The sequence below is a fragment of the Triturus cristatus genome, chromosome 8, assembly GCF_964204655.1.
Source record: "Triturus cristatus chromosome 8, aTriCri1.1, whole genome shotgun sequence".
Lineage (NCBI taxonomy): Eukaryota > Metazoa > Chordata > Amphibia > Caudata > Salamandridae > Triturus > Triturus cristatus.
In genome coordinates this window covers 1,532,904,584-1,532,922,450 of record NC_140591.1, presented here as the reverse complement: position 1 = coordinate 1,532,922,450, position 17,867 = coordinate 1,532,904,584, and the positions used below count along the sequence as shown (strand labels likewise).

Genomic DNA, 17,867 nt, shown 5'->3' with positions numbered 1-17,867 from the left:
ATGTGGTGACACAAATGGGTCTATTCGTAGGTGTTTTTTCCGCTGTGTCAAGGAGAGCTTCCTGATGACAATTATTAGCTCTTTTACAGGCCCTTTTGACGGTCCGTTGCGAGTATTTCCTTTGAATACATTTTTGTTGTAAAACATTGGCTTCAGACTTGAAATCTGCAGTATTAGAACAGTTGTGGCGGAGGCGAAGAAATTGCCCCACCGGGAGGTTTTCCCTAAGGGATTTCGGATGGAAGCTCTCAAATGTTAGCAAACTGTTCCTGTCCGTAGGTTTGCGAAACATTTTCGTCTGTAGCCCACATCCTTGGGGAAGATGGTAAGATGGTGTGGAATGGGAGACTCTCCTTGGTGACAGTGGATGTAAACAGAAGCAAGGGGTTACAACTGTTAAGCAATTCCAGGAACTACTCAATTGATTGTTTGGTGTCCTCCCAAATAAGGAGGACATCATCAATATATTGTTGCCAGATTTTGATGTTATTGCTTCAGGTAATGCCTAGGGCGTAAATATACTGGTCCTTCAAAGCTGCTGTGTAAGCCCAGCTAAACTGGGTGCGAAAACACTCCCCATGAAGGTCCCATGAGGTAGTAAGTCCCCTGGAACTCAAAATAGTTCTTTGTGAGTGCGATTTCTGCCAAGTGTAGAATAAACGGTCTTGGGGTGCAGAAATTCCAATCCAGTGTGTACAGGAGTTCCTCAACCACACGCAGGGTCTCCCTCTGCGGTATATTAGTATAAAGGGGCTCCACGTCCAGCCCCAGCAGGAACTGTTTTTCAGGGTCAAATTCCAAATCCTTTAGGAGGAGCAGCATATCAGTGGTGTCCTTCAGGTATGCCGGTCTTGTTTGTACCACTGGTTTAAAAAATAGTCACAAAATTGTGACAGTGGTTCCAGCAACAATCCAATGCCCGATACTATAGGTCTACATGTCGATGGTTTTGCAGAGTGGAGTGGTTGGTGCTTCATTATAAGCTCCCCATACCACCATCCACTGGTCCTCATGTGGAAATATGGATTTTTATAGTCAGTTATGTCCCCTATCTTGGACCCCAACGGTTTCATGTATAGATCATAAGTACATGTATGTTTCCTCCAGTTCCAGTTATCAAGACGCAAACATATGTGTGTCCACCGTCAACATGTCCTCTTTCAGATCCGCCATGAATGGGCCGGATATTCCATTCCTAAGTATGAAAGGCCACCGGCTTTATATGGTTCACTTATCCCATTTTATAGTCCAGACGAGTAGGCCCTGATTCTGCCATCAAGTCTTTTCTTCCTTCTGCCTCTGAAAGCTCCAGTCTGAGCTCGCATCTGAACCCATGAACTTTGTCCTACTCCCTGCGCGGCTAACGGTGCCTGACTCCAGCCTGTTGCCTGCCAAAAACTGTATTTCACCTTCAAGATTATCTGCTTTGCTCCGCTCCCTATCCAAAACATTCCTGTCTAGTAGTTTAAGTAAACATTCTTCCAGCTACCGAGCAAAAGGCCCGGCTTCTCTGTCTTCATGCAAGTAATTCATAGCCCTATTACTATGGAAGATTTCTGCCCTCGCATCTAGTGTAGACACTTAGACGCTTGTACACGCACTAACGGTCAGTATAGTCAGTATAGAATAAGATTCTATCCTAAGAGTCCTTTCTTTCTGGATAACACCGTTCTTTAAACATAGGATAATAGATATGATTTGGGATTAGGTTGACATAACCCCAGACTTCTGTCTCCACATGTAGAGCTAAATGTCAAGTCCCCTTCATCCCTTAGTTGCACGTCAATCACACGTCATGCTGCTGCGCGCGCATCTCTGCCAAGTATTTCTGCTGACATTGCGAAATTCTTCCATGGAACCACCCTATTGTGACATCATACCTGATGACGTTCTTTAAGTTACGCCCAGTTACACCTACTTTAGTTATGCATGTATGTTCTTATCTTCATTATCAACTGTTACGCCTCCGGCATCTGTTTCACTGTAATGCCTACTGTATATAAATGATTACTTGTCAATAAAGGGGGTCCTTCACTTCCTGAACCTTCGTGGTGATGGAATATGGAGTCCTCAATTCGAATTGATTTTGGAATAAAGCCCGTCCCGAACCTCTAATACCACGGATTCTGCCTCTTATTTTACTGAGCTATTATTATAGTTTTTCCGCATCAAATTAAGTCCCGGTAATTAAATTATTTACCACATAAATGGCGCCCGAACAGGGACACTTTCTCATCTCACGCGCCGGAGGTGCGTTGCAGGCCCGGTCTCCTGTCACAGCTGGACGGACAACAACGCGTACCCACAGGATTTCTTGTATCTCCCTCCTGCCGAGCGGGGGTAACTGAGGCTGCGATCAACACCCAGACGAGGCGGTGAGATGTGCGAAGTATCCCGACCAGAGCCTAGCTGAGAGAGCAAGATCCGAGGTATACAGAGGCCCACCAGTTCCGAAGTTCCGAAGTTCCGAAGTATCGAGTCGAGTCCAGTCTGGTCCGAGTCCAGTTCAGTTCAGTTCCGAGGCCTTCCGTTCCGAGCTACCCGGTGAGTACCATTGTCGGGGAGGCGTTCTGACGTGCACATAGGTTGTGCCGGTCAAGACGGGTTTGGGTACACAAATCCGGTCTGCACTGTTTCAGCAGTGTATCTGTACTGTTTAGCAGTATATCAAGTATGTCTAGTATATGAAGTCCGAATTATCTAGTTAGTATCGAGTATTATGCTTAGTGAACGGCCATCATTGTTGTTCATTAAATGTTAAATGTTAAATGTTTTAAATACGTTCTGCATAATGTGGTGTGAATGACTGTTCATTATTGTGTTTCGTTGTATTGAACGTGTTCAAAATTAGGTATCAGATCAGATCAGTTCTCAAAATGCCGCTCTTTTCGAAATTAAGACAGATCAAAACTAGAAAAGGGGTACTCGAAGAAGCTGTTCCCATTCCTCCTAGGGACACTCCAGGGTACTTTATGTATCATAAACATGGCCTAGACGCCATATTATTTCTTGATTTATGGGTAGACTACACCAAGGAATTACCAGAAAGTCAGAGGTGGCCCGCAGCTGGGACCTGGGATGCAGATTGCATCGTGAAAGTAGAGGAAGAATTATGGAAAAAGACAGCTAGACAATCACAGAAAGACGCCATTGAATTATGGCGTAAAGAATCGTATAGACGTACAGAAAAAGCACGTAGACAGGAAGAGAAGAGTAAGGAGAATTTAAATAAAGTTCGAGAAAATATATTAATTGAAGAAGGTACTCGAGTAAAGTCAGAACAAGTAGACAGACAACGAAATGCCCTTATGAATGGTATGTATCCTCTCCTGGCCGAAGGATTACCTAAGGCTACTCCGGAGATACCAAAAGACTTGCCACCCCCATTGTTCCCGATAAAAGTACATCCCAAAGGGCATCCCAGAACCGCAGAAGATGTTTTTCTTTCCTCTTATTTAGACGACGCAGCTCCCGAGTATGCTAATGCTGCGCCACATAGACCGCCTGCAGAGGGGGTTCAACGCCAAGACCCTCTTCCGTCTGTACCTCCGCAACAGCAAACTCCGACACAAGTTCAGGCAAGCACATCTGCTTCGACATCTGTATCCACACCTATAGTTGCTATATCACGTTCGACGAATCCTTTCACATCCAGCACCCCAGGTGGGGCTACCGGAGGTACATCAAACATTTTTTCCACGCCACCCAGAGTAAATAAACTTTCCTTTCAAGAATTAGCCCACCAACGTACGCCCAAACTAGTAACTCCCAACACGCTCAAGGAACTTCTAATAGATTGTAGATATGACCCTGTGCCCGGGAAAGGGGACGAAATGATGCTAGCATCATTACGTATCCGGCGAGCTGCTATATATTTAGGGAAGCTACCAGGAATGACTACACACTTAGAAAATATATATCACTTTGTCCAGTCAGGGCGAGATTCTGAGAGTATTAACAGAGCCATGGAGTACCAAAAAGTGGAAATACAGGGGGAACTGTTACGTTTCCTCATAAATTGTGTGATCAGAAATCAAGACCAACCAGGGGTAAATCCGAAAGAAATGCAAATTCTTACCACATGGAGTCAGAATATATCAGAGGGAAGACATGATAAACGATCATGTATAGTAGCTATGTGCCGAAAGATCCGCAAAGAAATAGAACGAATACACGAAGAAAGATTAGCAGTAGACGAACCTGAACAAACCGAAGACGAGGAAGAATTAGAACTGCCCACAGGACAGTTAGAAACCATGGCCTATGTAAGTAGAGGAAGATCTTGCAATAATACTAGATGCTTCACTGATCCGATACGTCCGGTACGTCCAGATAATAGCAGAAATTTCCAAACTCCTATAATAAATATAAGGTCCCCCGAACATTCGTTCCAAGCCGCTGACAACCTACTCCGAGAACGAAGGGGTTATCATATACTCGATTCTATGGACGAACAAGAATAAGCCAGGTCAGCCGTTCATTGGGTTGATAGTCCCGGAAAATATAGTGATGATACATTAGCACACACGTTTTTGAACCTCACCCCAGATGAACAGCGTTTAGCTGGTGTCTATATGATTCAACAACTCCTTATATTGTATAAAAGCCAACATTCCGATCCTGGTCCATTACCTAATATATTGACTGAATTACTCACAAATAAATGGAGAGGTTCAGGTACTGAGTTAATTAGAGAAATACTAGAATCCAGAAAGCAGTATATTCTTTTTGTATGCCCCGAACATGTCTCACTGCCCATCAAGGAAAGAACGACGTACTATATGGATAGACAGAATCCCTTACGCGAAGTGCACCCGATAAAAGGTGATGACAATCAGTTTAAACGTGTGTTTGTATACACACCCATATCTAAAATAGAACTATTAGAAATGAAGAAGGTGGTACCCAGTCATGACAAAGACCCAGCGGGTTTCCACCGAGAAATTAAAGACATGTTGCTCATGGGAGAGTATACCTACCCCGACATTATGACAATATTGAAGGTATTAATGCCTGCGGGCATTTATGAAAAACTCAAGGAAAAGGATTGGGAGGTGGGAGACCAAAAGATAGATTGGACAGCATTAGAAAACGAAGAAAAAGCTCGAGGTCCAGGTGCAGGGCTTGGGGAGAAGACCAAAATGCTACCAGGTTTACTAGTACAGGTACTGCCACGTTTATTAACTACGAAAAAGGAAGACTGGGGTGCAATCTCAGCCTGTAAACAAAAACCAGACGAGGACACTAGTGATTTCTATGCCCGATTCGAAAAATGTTTTGGTATAAATAGTGGAATAAAAGCAAGTAGCGAATCTTATCCACATCTGTTTGTGACAAAATTAGTTGAAAATGCCCTGCCCCAAGTTAAGAATAGAGTATTGAAATTCGAGAGTACCTGGCAAGGTAACTCTCCGTCACAAATGTTACAAATGTTACAGTACCATCACAATAGAATTAGAGAGGAACAAGAACATGAACAAAGACGCATGAAAGACACAAAAATGAAAATGCTAGTTTCCCAGACAGTTCCAGCTGACAGTCATAAAAAGGGTATGACACAGTCCAGTGTTTTAACAGGTCCTGTAAAAGGGACATGCAACTATTGTAAACAGCCAGGTCATTATGTACACGATTGCCCAGTTTTAAAACATAATATCGCCATAGGTAATACTAAAGAAAGACCACGACCACTTAGACAGGATCAGAACCAACAAGGAGCTCCGCAGCATGCACAGGCCATGCCAGCTCCGCAACAGTCTATGCCAGCTCCACCACCGCAGCCTATTGCTGCTACACCAACAACGACACGACAGATGTACCAGACTGCACAGTATGATTATCCTGATTATCAACGATACTCATGAAACAGCCTAGAGAGGGAAGTTGGCTTACCCCTTATCGAGGTCCCTGTAGATCAAGAAGGACCTTATGTACACAGTGAACTATTAGGCCAAGATAGAAAATTTTTACTTGATACAGGGACAAGCCGAACAACAATAAAACGTAGTGAAGTTCCAGGGGCACCCCTCTCAGGCTCACAGAATATTTCCCTTGGCTTTTCAGGAAAACCTATCGTTAACGAAGTATCACAGCCTCTTCCCCTTACGATTGGTCCTTTGACACGAACTACAGATTTATTGCTTACTAAATCATGTCCAGAAAACCTGTTAGGTATCAAAACATTGAAAGCTCTAGGAGCTATAATATGTTGTTCTCCGGAAGGAGTAAGATTGTTTTTACGTGATTTCAAAGGGCACTATGTGTCCCGAGACTTGGATCCCCGACTGCAGACTTTACCGACACATTTATGGGCACAAGGCCCTACAGATGTTGGTTGCATGAACATTACACCATATCGAGTCACACTAAAGGCAGGAGTGGTACTACCACGAATGCGACAATACAAGTTACCCCCAGATGCTGTAGTGGCTTTACTGCAAATCATTGACGAGCTCATTGGCCAAGGAGTGGTTGTGGAAACCGACTCCAATGTATGTAATTCCCCGATAATCCCGATTCTTAAACGAACTGATCCAAAAGTCCCGCCAGTATACCGATTGGTTATTGATCTGCGCGAATTAAATAAATGTATTGTACCTCAATACCCCGTAGTTCCAGACATTTCTTCATTACTGACAGCTATTGATTCCGAAGCAACATTCTTTACTGTAATTGACCTCAAGAATGCTTTTTTCAGCGTCCCAATAGATCCGGAAAGCCAATATTTGTTCGGATTTAGTTTAAATGGACGAAGCTTTAAATTCACACGCGCACCTCAAGGATTCACAGAAAGCCCCAGCATCTATAGCCAAGCACTGAAACGAGAACTTGACAGTATACACATGCCAGTCAACACTGCCCTGCTTCAATATGTCGATGATCTGCTGATCACCGCTAGAAGCGAACCTGAATGTGAAAAAGCCTCACTGACGGTTTTACATTTTTTGGCCGAAAAGGGGCACAAGGTGTCCCCTTCTAAGCTGCAATTCTGTGTCCAGCGAGTTGTTTACCTTGGTCACTCGCTGTCCAAGGAGGGAAGGCAGCTTACACCAGATCGCATACAGTTAATTGCTAACATGCCAATACCCAAGACACAAAAGGAGGTGCGGGCTTTTATAGGCCTCACTTCATATTGTAGGCAGTGGATCCCTCAGTATGCATTTCTAGCAAAACCACTCATTCAGTTGACAACACAGGAGGCAGCCACATCGACTGTTCTCCCTTGGACTCAGGAACATACACAAGCTTTTGAAAGCCTAAAGAAAGCTTTATGTCAAGCACCCGTTTTAGCAACACCATGTTACTATAAACATTTTACACTCTTTGTTACAGAACGCGAAGGTACTGCTTTGTCAGTACTCACACAGGAACAAGCAGGATCACACAAACCGTGTGCTTATTTTTCTAGTACATTAGATCCCGTAGCTCAGGCTCTTCCTGCGTGCCTGAAATCAGTGGCAGCGACAGCTTTAGCAATACGACAAAGCGATGCCATAGTGTTAGGACACCAATTGACAGTACAAGTACCACATGCAGTAGAGGTTCTCTTGAACCGCACACAAACACAACACTTGACTATAGCACGACTCACTGGTTACGAATTAACATTGTTTCAGCCACATATAGAAATCAGACGTTGTAGTACATTGAATCCTGCCACATTGTTACCAGTAAACGGAACAGACCCACTTGCACATGATTGTATTGAAGTTATCACTATCACGACGAAACCCAGACAAGACTTGACAGACGTCCCATTGTCAGACCCAGACCTGACGTTGTATGTAGATGGGTCATGTATGAGAACAAATACAGGAGAGTTAGTGGCCGCGTATTCAGTCACAACAGATACTGAAGTTATTGAAACAAATCGCATAAATACCTTGTCCGCTCAAGTAGCAGAGCTCGTCGCTCTGACACAAGCCTGTATTCAAGCCACAAATAAAAAAGTCAACATATATACTGATTCACGTTATGCATTCGGAGTTGTACATGACTTCGGCGTACTGTGGCGAGAGAGAGGTTATTTAACTTCTCACGGTACCCACATTCAGCACGGACCCCTCATTCATGCCTTACTAGATGCAATACATCTACCCACTGCAATATCAATTATGAAATGTAAAGCTCATACGAAAGTTACTGATACCATTTCCCAAGGCAATGATTTAGCTGACAGAACAGCTAAACAGACTGCTCAAACTCACACATCTGACATGACAAAGACAATAGTTCCGACACCAACACATTGCATGATGGTTAAGGATCCCGCTCTTGACGTAATTGACATACAGACACATGCTACACCAGATGAAATAAAGAAATGGACTGAATTAGGAGGGACCCAAACGGATCAAGGATGGATGACGAAGGAAAAATCTGTGTGGTTCCTTCCTGATTCAATGGTCCAAGTTATCATTAACACTGTACATAGTCCAGCGCACCTAGGAGAAAAAGCTATGCTAGACAGCATTCAACACATTTGGTTCAACAAACATTTACGAGCAGCAGCTAAACAAAAAGTCCGTACCTGTATGATCTGTTGTCAGTTTAACCCAGGTAAAAGCATTCCCGTAGAACAGGGCAGATTTCAGCCTCCTGATCACTCTTTTGAAGTCCTCCAGATGGATTATATCCAGATGGAACGATGTCGAGGATTCAAATATGTTCTCGTAGTTGTCTGTGCTCTTTCCCGTTGGACAGAGGCATACCCGGTTTCAGATTACACTGCCCCGACTACTGCCAAACAGTTAGTTCGAGAATTCTTCCCACGGTACGGTTTACCACGTGCTGTCTACTCAGATAACGGCCAGCCGTTCTCATCCGAACTAATGAAACACGTTTCACTTTTGTTAGGCTATCAGTGGAGATTTCACTGTGTCCGACACCCCGAGGCAGCAGGTCTCGTGGAACGACATAATCAAACTCTGAAAATTAGATTGTCCAAAATATGTAAAGAGAAAGGTGTCGACTGGGTAGTAGCCTTACCAGTTGCACTCTTTTACATGAGAATGGTAGCGCACTCTCGAACAGGGCTATCCCCTTATGAGGTGGTCTTTGGTAGACCACCAAATATGTGGGGGACGCCTATACCACGCAAAATAACTGATGTAGACTGTAATATGCTGACAGATTACCTAGCTTCCTTGATGTCTGCACTACAATCTTGTCGTTCACAGGTAGCTGCAGCCTTTCCCGACAACACCGAGGTGAAACCCCATGACGTAATTCCAGGGGATTTGGTGTTAGTGAGGAACTTTGACCGAAAGTCCCAGCTGGATCCTAGGTGGAGATCGCCTCAACTCGTACTGTTAACAACGAGGACAGCCGTGAAGATCGAAGGGCGAAAAGGCTGGATACATTCAAGTCATATCAAGAAATTTCATGGACTACCGTCCGATGTAAATGACACACCTTGCGTGTCTTCACCGATTGACTCAAAGCTTCCTTTGGTTGAACTGAATGACAAAGAACAATACAGACTAAAATTAAGGTCTACCAAGTCAGACAATTTGATTGTTTAAGTCCTCTCCAAGGTGAATCGGTCGAATTTGTCCCTGACATGAATCCCCTAGGCCTGAATAGAGAAAGACACCGAAGGAAGCGAATGAAACAACATGCGTACTGTAAATCACTGCGTAGTCATTGTACAGTGACGTTATTAATTTTGTTTTTCTTATGTCTTTTAATAATAGCTGCAAGTATATTGTTGCACATATATTATCCTATTTCTAAACATGTTTATAATGTTACTGCTGAACATTCTTTTAGTGAATTTCCCCCGCATGAGTTATCATACAGATTTGCGCTGCGCAATAACACTTTTATTAGTATGTCACATCATTCCCATCAGGCTAGCAATGCTACAAATTGTTGGATATGTGGCCGACTCCCTCCCTATCAGAACTATGATGGAATTTTGCCTCTCTTTCCATATCCGTTCACACACAATGGCTCCTGTGGAGCATGGTTTAGTTTAATTAATTCCCTAGATTCGAATTCCGCAGTTTATCAAGACAACTGGGTATGGGGAAACCTGAACTTAGTCTTGCTTAAAGCCTGTTACCCTAGCAAGGAGGGACTTCCCAAAAGAACAGGAACTGATCTAGAAAATGAAGTATATGGATTAGGTAATTTCACGCTTAATCTCATGATCCTGAATGTCGAAACCGAAGCTGCACCAATTTTGCCCGCTATGTCAGTATTTCCAGTTAAAGGTGAACTGTGTATAAGAAAGAATGGCTCTGTACACATGGGCCACAGTAAATGCACCACTGTAATAGAATTCAGTGATCAAGGCAAGTCTACATTTAGAGCTTCTCGCCATTCCTACTTTGTATGTGGTCAGACTGCATATATACGTTTGCCTCTGGATTGGGATGGTACCTGCTACATTGGATTCCTTTTGCCACCTGTTTTCCTAGCTCCTCCTGATTATCATAGAAATACTCATTTAGTACACAATAGAGAACGGAGAGATCTCCCAATAGTCGATTACACTGAAACAGCATGGGAGAAATACACAGATTTCAATAAAGGTTTCTTTCCTTATATAGGTACAGTCACTAATAGTAAGCTGATACGTAGATTAACCAGAACCCTTGAAGCAGTAGTAAACGAAACTATTTCCGCCTTAGGCAATTTAACAGAAGAACAGTCTGCTATGCGGATTGTTGTGCTTCAAAATCGTCTTGTCCTTGACGTCATCCTGGCCGATAGGGGCGGAGCTTGTAGGGTCATCGGATCAAGCTGTTGCATTTTCATACCAGAAAATTCGCCATCTGTATATAAAGCCATAACTCGCCTTCATAAGATTGTAAGCCAGATACACCAGAATCCAGGCACCTGGACTTGGTCCAGTTGGTTTTGGAGTGTATTATCTACCTTTGGATGGAGGGTCCTATCCTTCCTAGGTATTGGCTTTCTCATACTATTCAGTTGCTGTTTATGCCTACAATGTGGACCAGCGATCTGTGGTCTGTGTGCCACATCGTGTATTCCACCACCAAGATTTCATTCAAGATTCCGGAAGAAGAAAGAAGAACAAATGATGCTATATGAACAGATCAACGGATTGATGAAGATTGATATCTCTTAACGGGCAAGTAGGGGACAAGGAGGGAATGTGGAAATATGGATTTTTATAGTCAGTTATGTCCCCTATCTTGGACCCCAACGGTTTCATGTATAGATCATAAGTACATGTATGTTTCCTCCAGTTCCAGTTATGAAGACGCAAACATATGTGTGTCCACCGTCAACATGTCCTCTTTCAGATCCGCCATGAATGGGCCGGATATTCCATTCCTAAGTATGAAAGGCCACCGGCTTTATATGGTTCACTTATCACATTTTATAGTCCAGACGAGTAGGCCCTGATTCTGCCATCAAGTCTTTTCTGCCTTCTGCCTCTGAAAGCTCCAGTCTGAGCTCGTATCTGAACCCATGAACTTTGTCCTACTCCCTGCGCGGCTAACGGTGCCTGACTCCAGCCTGTTGCCTGCCAAAAACTGTATTTCACCTTCAAGATTATCTGCTTTGCTCCGCTCCCTATCCAAAACATTCCTGTCTAGTAGTTTAAGTAAACATTCTTCCAGCTACCGAGCAAAAGGCCCGGCTTCTCTGTCTTCATGCAAGTAATTCATAGCCCTATTACTATGGAAGATTTCTGCCCTCGCATCTAGTGTAGACACTTAGACGCTTGTACACGCACTAACGGTCAGTATAGTCAGTATAGAATAAGATTCTATCCTAAGAGTCCTTTCTTTCTGGATAACACCGTTCTTTAAACATAGGATAATAGATATGATTTGGGATTAGGTTGACATAACCCCAGACTTCTGTCTCCACATGTAGAGCTAAATGTCAAGTCCCCTTCATCCCTTAGTTGCACGTCAATTACACGTCATGCTGCTGCGCGCGCATCTCTGCCAAGTATTTCTGCTGACATTGCGAAATTCTTCCATGGAACCACCCTATTGTGACATCATACCTGATGACGTTCTTTAAGTTACGCCCAGTTACACCTACTTTAGTTACGCATGTATGTTCTTATCTTCATTATCAACTGTTACGCCTCCGGCATCTGTTTCACTGTAATGCCTACTGTATATAAATGATTACTTGTCAATAAAGGGGGTCCTTCACTTCCTGAACCTTCGTGGTGATGGAATATGGAGTCCTCAATTCGAATTGATTTTGGAATAAAGCCCGTCCCGAACCTCTAATACCACGGATTCTGCCTCTTATTTTACTGAGCTATTATTATAGTTTTTCCGCATCAAATTAAGTCCCGGTAATTAAATTATTTACCACACTCATGGGACCTTTCTTTTACTGTTGGTCAGGGTACCCAATATTACATTTATGATAGGGACTCCCTGATACCAATTTTAATCACTGTTTCTGCACTTGTTCACACCTGTGATCCCTCAGTATTGTGATTTATGTTGTATTGTCTTCCCCCTCCCTATTGCTCCACCTCCTGCGTTGGTCTGCGCGGAGGTGTGTTAGCAGCCCTATGATGAAGCATGACACAGCTTGCTGTGTGTGAGGGCGGTTTTAACACACACGTGTGCTCCCCCCGACTACATTAACGCTTATTTTGTCTAAAGTCCCCCTTCTATTTTGTGTTTGTGAAACATGTGAAGGAGGTCGAAGTGGGAAGTTCTCCTTTTACCCCTCAACCTTTGTGTGTTTAGTACTTTGTGTATTCCTCCCAGACAGCCACACAATAGAGGGCTTGGGTGTTGGCAGAATGGGTCATCCAAGGCAGGATGGGGATGAGGGCAGGGGAGTTGTCCACAGCTCTACTTGCACTTCAAAGGCACTGCCTCAACTCACACTCAAAGAATCTCACACTAGCCTTTGGTGACTGTAGGTAGATTGGGAGCAGTCAGGGAGGCAGAAAGATCGAAACACCTCTGTGTGGGGAAAACTCCAGTAGCTTTGCCTATATCAAAGTTAGCACCAGGTATAAAAATGTGACCATCACACCCACTCTTCAGAACACTTCTGGACCTGTTGAAGACTCAGAAGAAGGACTACTCTGCTGCCCTGCTGCTGTGAGGACTGCACTGCTGCAAGAAGGATTGCACTGCTGCCTGAGGAAGGAAGATTGGATCTGCGTCTTGATCCCAGAACCACTGGAGTGAATCCAAGGGAAAGCTGACTGGCATCCTGTTTTGCACTAGGGGACATAACAAGCTCCAGAGACCTGTCATGCATCTGCCCAGATGCCCAGACTCAACTGAACCTGCCTGTGCTCTGCTGCAAACATCAGAGTGTTATCCTCCTGGCCTAACAGTGGGTTTGTTAAGAGCTGATGCTGCATGACGCAACTCGACGCAGCGCGATGCAGCACTATGCAGGACTTTCATCATAGCACCTTGCAGTCGCTGATCGGCGGCCTCAACGGAACTGATACAGCACGACGTAACTTGACGCAGGACTTCGCATCGCAGCTCCACATTGGAACCGACATAGCACAACGCAATCCGACACAGGACCTCGCATTGCAGCCCTTATAGCACCTCATCGGAACCGGAGCAGCGAGATGCAACTCAACGCAGTACCTCACCTTGCAGCTCCTCATCGGAACCAACTCCGCACAACAATCATCAAGGACATAAGGTACAATTTTCAGTGGGACTAACTTGTCCCTGTCTCCAGTCTGCACTTCATCGCAGTGGGGCTGAACTTGTCATTTTGTCCCCGTCCGGCGCAACCACGTATAACCACAAATTGAGCTTTTAGGTGCTGTGCTTATCTAAAGTCTTTGAAATTACATATCTCCGGTTCTATTGATTGGATGTTTGTTGTTTTGTTGTCAAATAATTAATTACATTTCACTGTATATATTTCTACATTGGTGAGGAATTCTTCTTGTGTTGTGTTTTTACTTTATTGCTGTTTCTGTGCTGCATAAATACTTCTCATATTGCCTCTAAGCTAAGCCTGACTGCTTTTGATCCAAGGTACCAGAGAGTTAATCACAGGTTAATTTTGTGACTTTTTGTGGTTCACCCTAACAACGATTACACCTGTTGCTTCAGCAGAGTTTCACACCCCTCAGCCAACTACCCAATTCCCCACAAATACTATCTGCACCACTAGGCGGTGTGACTGGAAATTCCTAGAATAAACTGCTCTGTGAATAAAGAACCCCCAGTCTTGAGAAAGAATAAGAGGAGCTTGTGGTCCTGCATCATATATTGTTGGAAGCTTCTTTCTATGGGATTTAGAAGCACTTGCTGCCTGAAAACCAGTGTATTCTCCTGGCTCGAAATGGGCTCCCTTATAAATAGAGATATGCACATGACTTGAAACGCGCTCTTTAAAGAGCACTGGCAGACAGGAGTGAATATCTCTGAAATCCCCTAACCCAGTGCAACTGTGTCGAGCAATGCAAAAATATACTCAAGAGGGTAGTCCTCATCAAGAACATGGAATCTAACAACAGTGACAGCCGGTGATATTTGACATTGGTGAGGCATAATACTGGCCCTGAATTCAGGGCACTGGGAGCCCAGCTTACCTGAGATGGAACATGAGGCACAGGCAGTCTCTTCTACAGGGCCATTTCTCCCAACCGTTGTCGTGTCCTCTGCAGATCCACCCGAATGAGCGACACAGCAGCAAGGAAAAAGGTGAATTAAAGATATTTGTTTAAACAGATACCCTGTGCATGCATATCTAAAGCATGTGCAGTGTATATGATTACTACCGGCTGTCACAGAGTCATCAGAGCTCGTGGCTCTGATGACGCCAGGTCACATATTTACAGACTGTTCCGCCCCAGGCTTCCTGCATAGGCAGCCTAGAGGATAGCTAGTGAGGCCCCAGCTGAAAGATAAAGCCCCCGAGGTACATTAAAAAGTGACACTTGTTGTGTGTCATCTAAGGGGTGTGGTGAGGAGGTCCTGAAGAATGGCAGGCCAGGGCTGGATTAAGGTAAGCACTGATTTGTAATTCGTATTTGTAAAGTGCGAACATATCACCCCTCAAGGGTATCAAGGCGCTGGGGGCCATCGGGGAGATTAAGTGAGCTATTGTCCAGAGTCACATAATGCTGAGCTGAGCTGCCGCCGGCGATCAAACCGCAGTCCCCGCTCTGGTCGCTGCTCCACACCTCTCCTACACCTAAGACAGCAAGGTTACGAAGGATGGAACTTGAGCACTAGCCCATGTGCCAGGGGAAAGTGCCCGGCTGTCTGATTCTCAATGAAGCTAAGATTAGAAAATGCCAGCCAGCCAGCCAGGCTTCACTAATGTTTTAATTACTATTATAACATTATAATAGTAATTAGAAATGTGTGTGTCTATGATGCAGGAAAGTGGGTGGGTTCCACTCACTAGCCCAGCTGCCCCTATCTAAAAGGGCAGATGTTGCCGGTGTAAACGTGGAGGACACATCTGAACCTCACAGTGGACCAGAAAATACCACCCGATTGAAATCAGTTAATTAGTGCCTTGTTGACAAAATAAAGACATGCGCACACTGAGCATTGTTGTATGTGGGTTTCAGTGCAATGCATCTTTTACAAGCACGAAAGCGTCCAAGTATTATTCCCTCAAGGGTCAAGAGGCGCGTTGGTGGTGCATACACTGCCGTATGTGACAGCATTGTAATGATGCGCTTGTACTAATGTTTCCTTGTTATTGTTGTTGGGATGCTTCCTTATGACATGTATATGTTCTTTATTCTTCTGCATGCGCACCCAAACATGTTTATGTTTGAAGGTGCTTCTCTCGTGCTTTCCTTCATCAGTGAAGTACGTTCTTGTGGAACTGACATTCACAGCTTGTACTTCGTGGAGGAAGGACGCACTCCAGTCATCTGCTGTTCCTTACTAATAAATACTTCTTGAAGATACTTTACCTGTCAGATTCGTCTTTGTAACCGGATATTTCCTTACTTCACAAGCATGTTGTGCTGGAACTCCAGTTAGCACCTACTTACAATGGCAATTACTTTGTGTCTCATCAGCAGCGGTAGTTTCACTGTTATCCCGCTCTAGATAACAAAATTGGATCCGTACGCATTAAAACGGCCTTATGTCCTCCAGTCATTTCTTTTCACATTCCTATCACAAGTATTTTGTCCGTGGTTTCCAGACTTAGAGATGGAGCTTGATGAGTCATCCCACAGAACTGCTGCATATTTCGTAACACATGACGCAGTAAATGCATGTGGCAAATTTACTGGAGCGGCATTTTTCAGCTTGTAACATCTAACCCTTTACCATATAAACCATGGCCATTTTGGTCCACCATCCACTCCCGCACTGCAAACGAAGTTGATAGTATAATGTTATCAATAAATATGTGTAAGGAATTGGCTATATCCTTGTTTTGTTATCCATCATACCTTCACCAACCCATTTTCTCCAACCACGCTGCTGCAAGTGTTGGGAAATAACTTACTGATGCTGTGTACAACACACCTGCTAAAAAAAGCTGGCAGAATTCAGTAAATAAAAATATTAATCCAAAGAGTCTAACACTTGCGAGTGGAGATAGTCGTAAGGCGATGCTCTGCTTCTGTCTTGTCAAGACCTCTCCTTTGTATAAGTAGACATGTCATAGCAATGTTTTTATCTGCTCCAGGAAAGCTCCCTATGTGGAGACTTTAATACATGTCAGATTGTGTTACTGCGTAGGTCTCTCTCACGGGACACGAGAGGAAAGTCACAGCTGCAAAGTTCATGTCAATACTCCACCGAGCCGTGACGTGTAGTTGGGACAGGACGGTGAAGGTATGGGACCTGACCAAAGGCGATTGTAAGTAGTTTTACCTTTCTGCATGAGTTGCCTTCAAAGTTTTATTTTAGATCAAGATTTTTTGTCTGATAGAATTTATCTGTGTTTAAAACATGAGATGACAGAAGTAAATCTCTACCTAGCCTAAGGTTTTTTTTTAAACGGATGCTAATGTAATGTGTTACTAAAGGTACTGTCTAATGTACAAAATACATCTTGTTAGATGTCAGGCATTGAACACATCACAGGCTGCTCAAGAACATGGTGGTATAGTCATCAATCACCGAAGAAGGCCTGAAAACACATCTCTAGTGTGCATTAGACCGCGTTAAATGGTGAGCCTATCTTCGTACATATTCAGAAGAGATGTCAAAAGGCAAATCTGCTAGCAACAAATTGCAGTGAAAGCAGTTGTTAGTGGTGGTGTTTCTTTATTACAAGCACAGTGGCCTGGAGGTCAGAGTTATCCACATGGGTGAAGCTAAATCTTTGTGAAGAAGCCCAAAGAACGTTGACATTAGCAAATTTACTCCTTACTTTAGTCTGTTTCTTCGTTAGTCGAGTCAGTACTTTTGACATCCAACTACTTCCATTTGCAACATGTTGAAGCAACACCGTGTCAGCATAATTACAATTTGCCAACTGATTAGGAAAGATATTGCACCTTTTCATAAGAGCTGTTCTTTAAATGTAGAGGCTGTAAGAATTCCAGGTGTAGAAGCCTTCACATCTGTTGTGAGAATAGACAGGGAACAGAGAGATATCCCTGCAGACACAGGATGTTAGGCGACTAAAATAATCGAAAATAGCAAAGGATTAATGCGGTGCGAGGCATGAGGGGGTTCCAGTCAGGGAATAATCAGAATGATCTTGATATTATTCAGGACCAGCGAATATTCAGTAAAAGATGATCTCAGTACGTACGTATGTCTGTGGGTTTTCTACAGTATGAACCTATCCAAAGGGCAGCAGGGCACTGTGCAGGTTCAAAAACAAGCATAAAGTCAATAGGTGTTAGGGGAGGTATCTAGTTTGTGGACAGTTGAGGCGCTGTGATGCAGTTTTCTTTAAATAGGAGAGTCTCCAATTCTTCACTAATTTTGAGC

The 17,867-nt window shown here is 43.8% G+C and overlaps 1 protein-coding gene across 1 annotated transcript in view; it reads left to right on the top strand.

Annotated features, from left to right (window-relative positions):
- The window catches only part of ATG16L2 (autophagy related 16 like 2), a 694,312-nt gene that overhangs the window by 541,260 nt on the left and 135,185 nt on the right, over positions 1-17,867 (top strand). Inside the window, exon 13 of the mRNA XM_085623378.1 lies at positions 16,662-16,782. Within this exon, the coding sequence (XP_085479504.1) occupies positions 16,662-16,782 (121 nt within the window). The remainder of the gene's footprint in view (positions 1-16,661; positions 16,783-17,867) is intronic.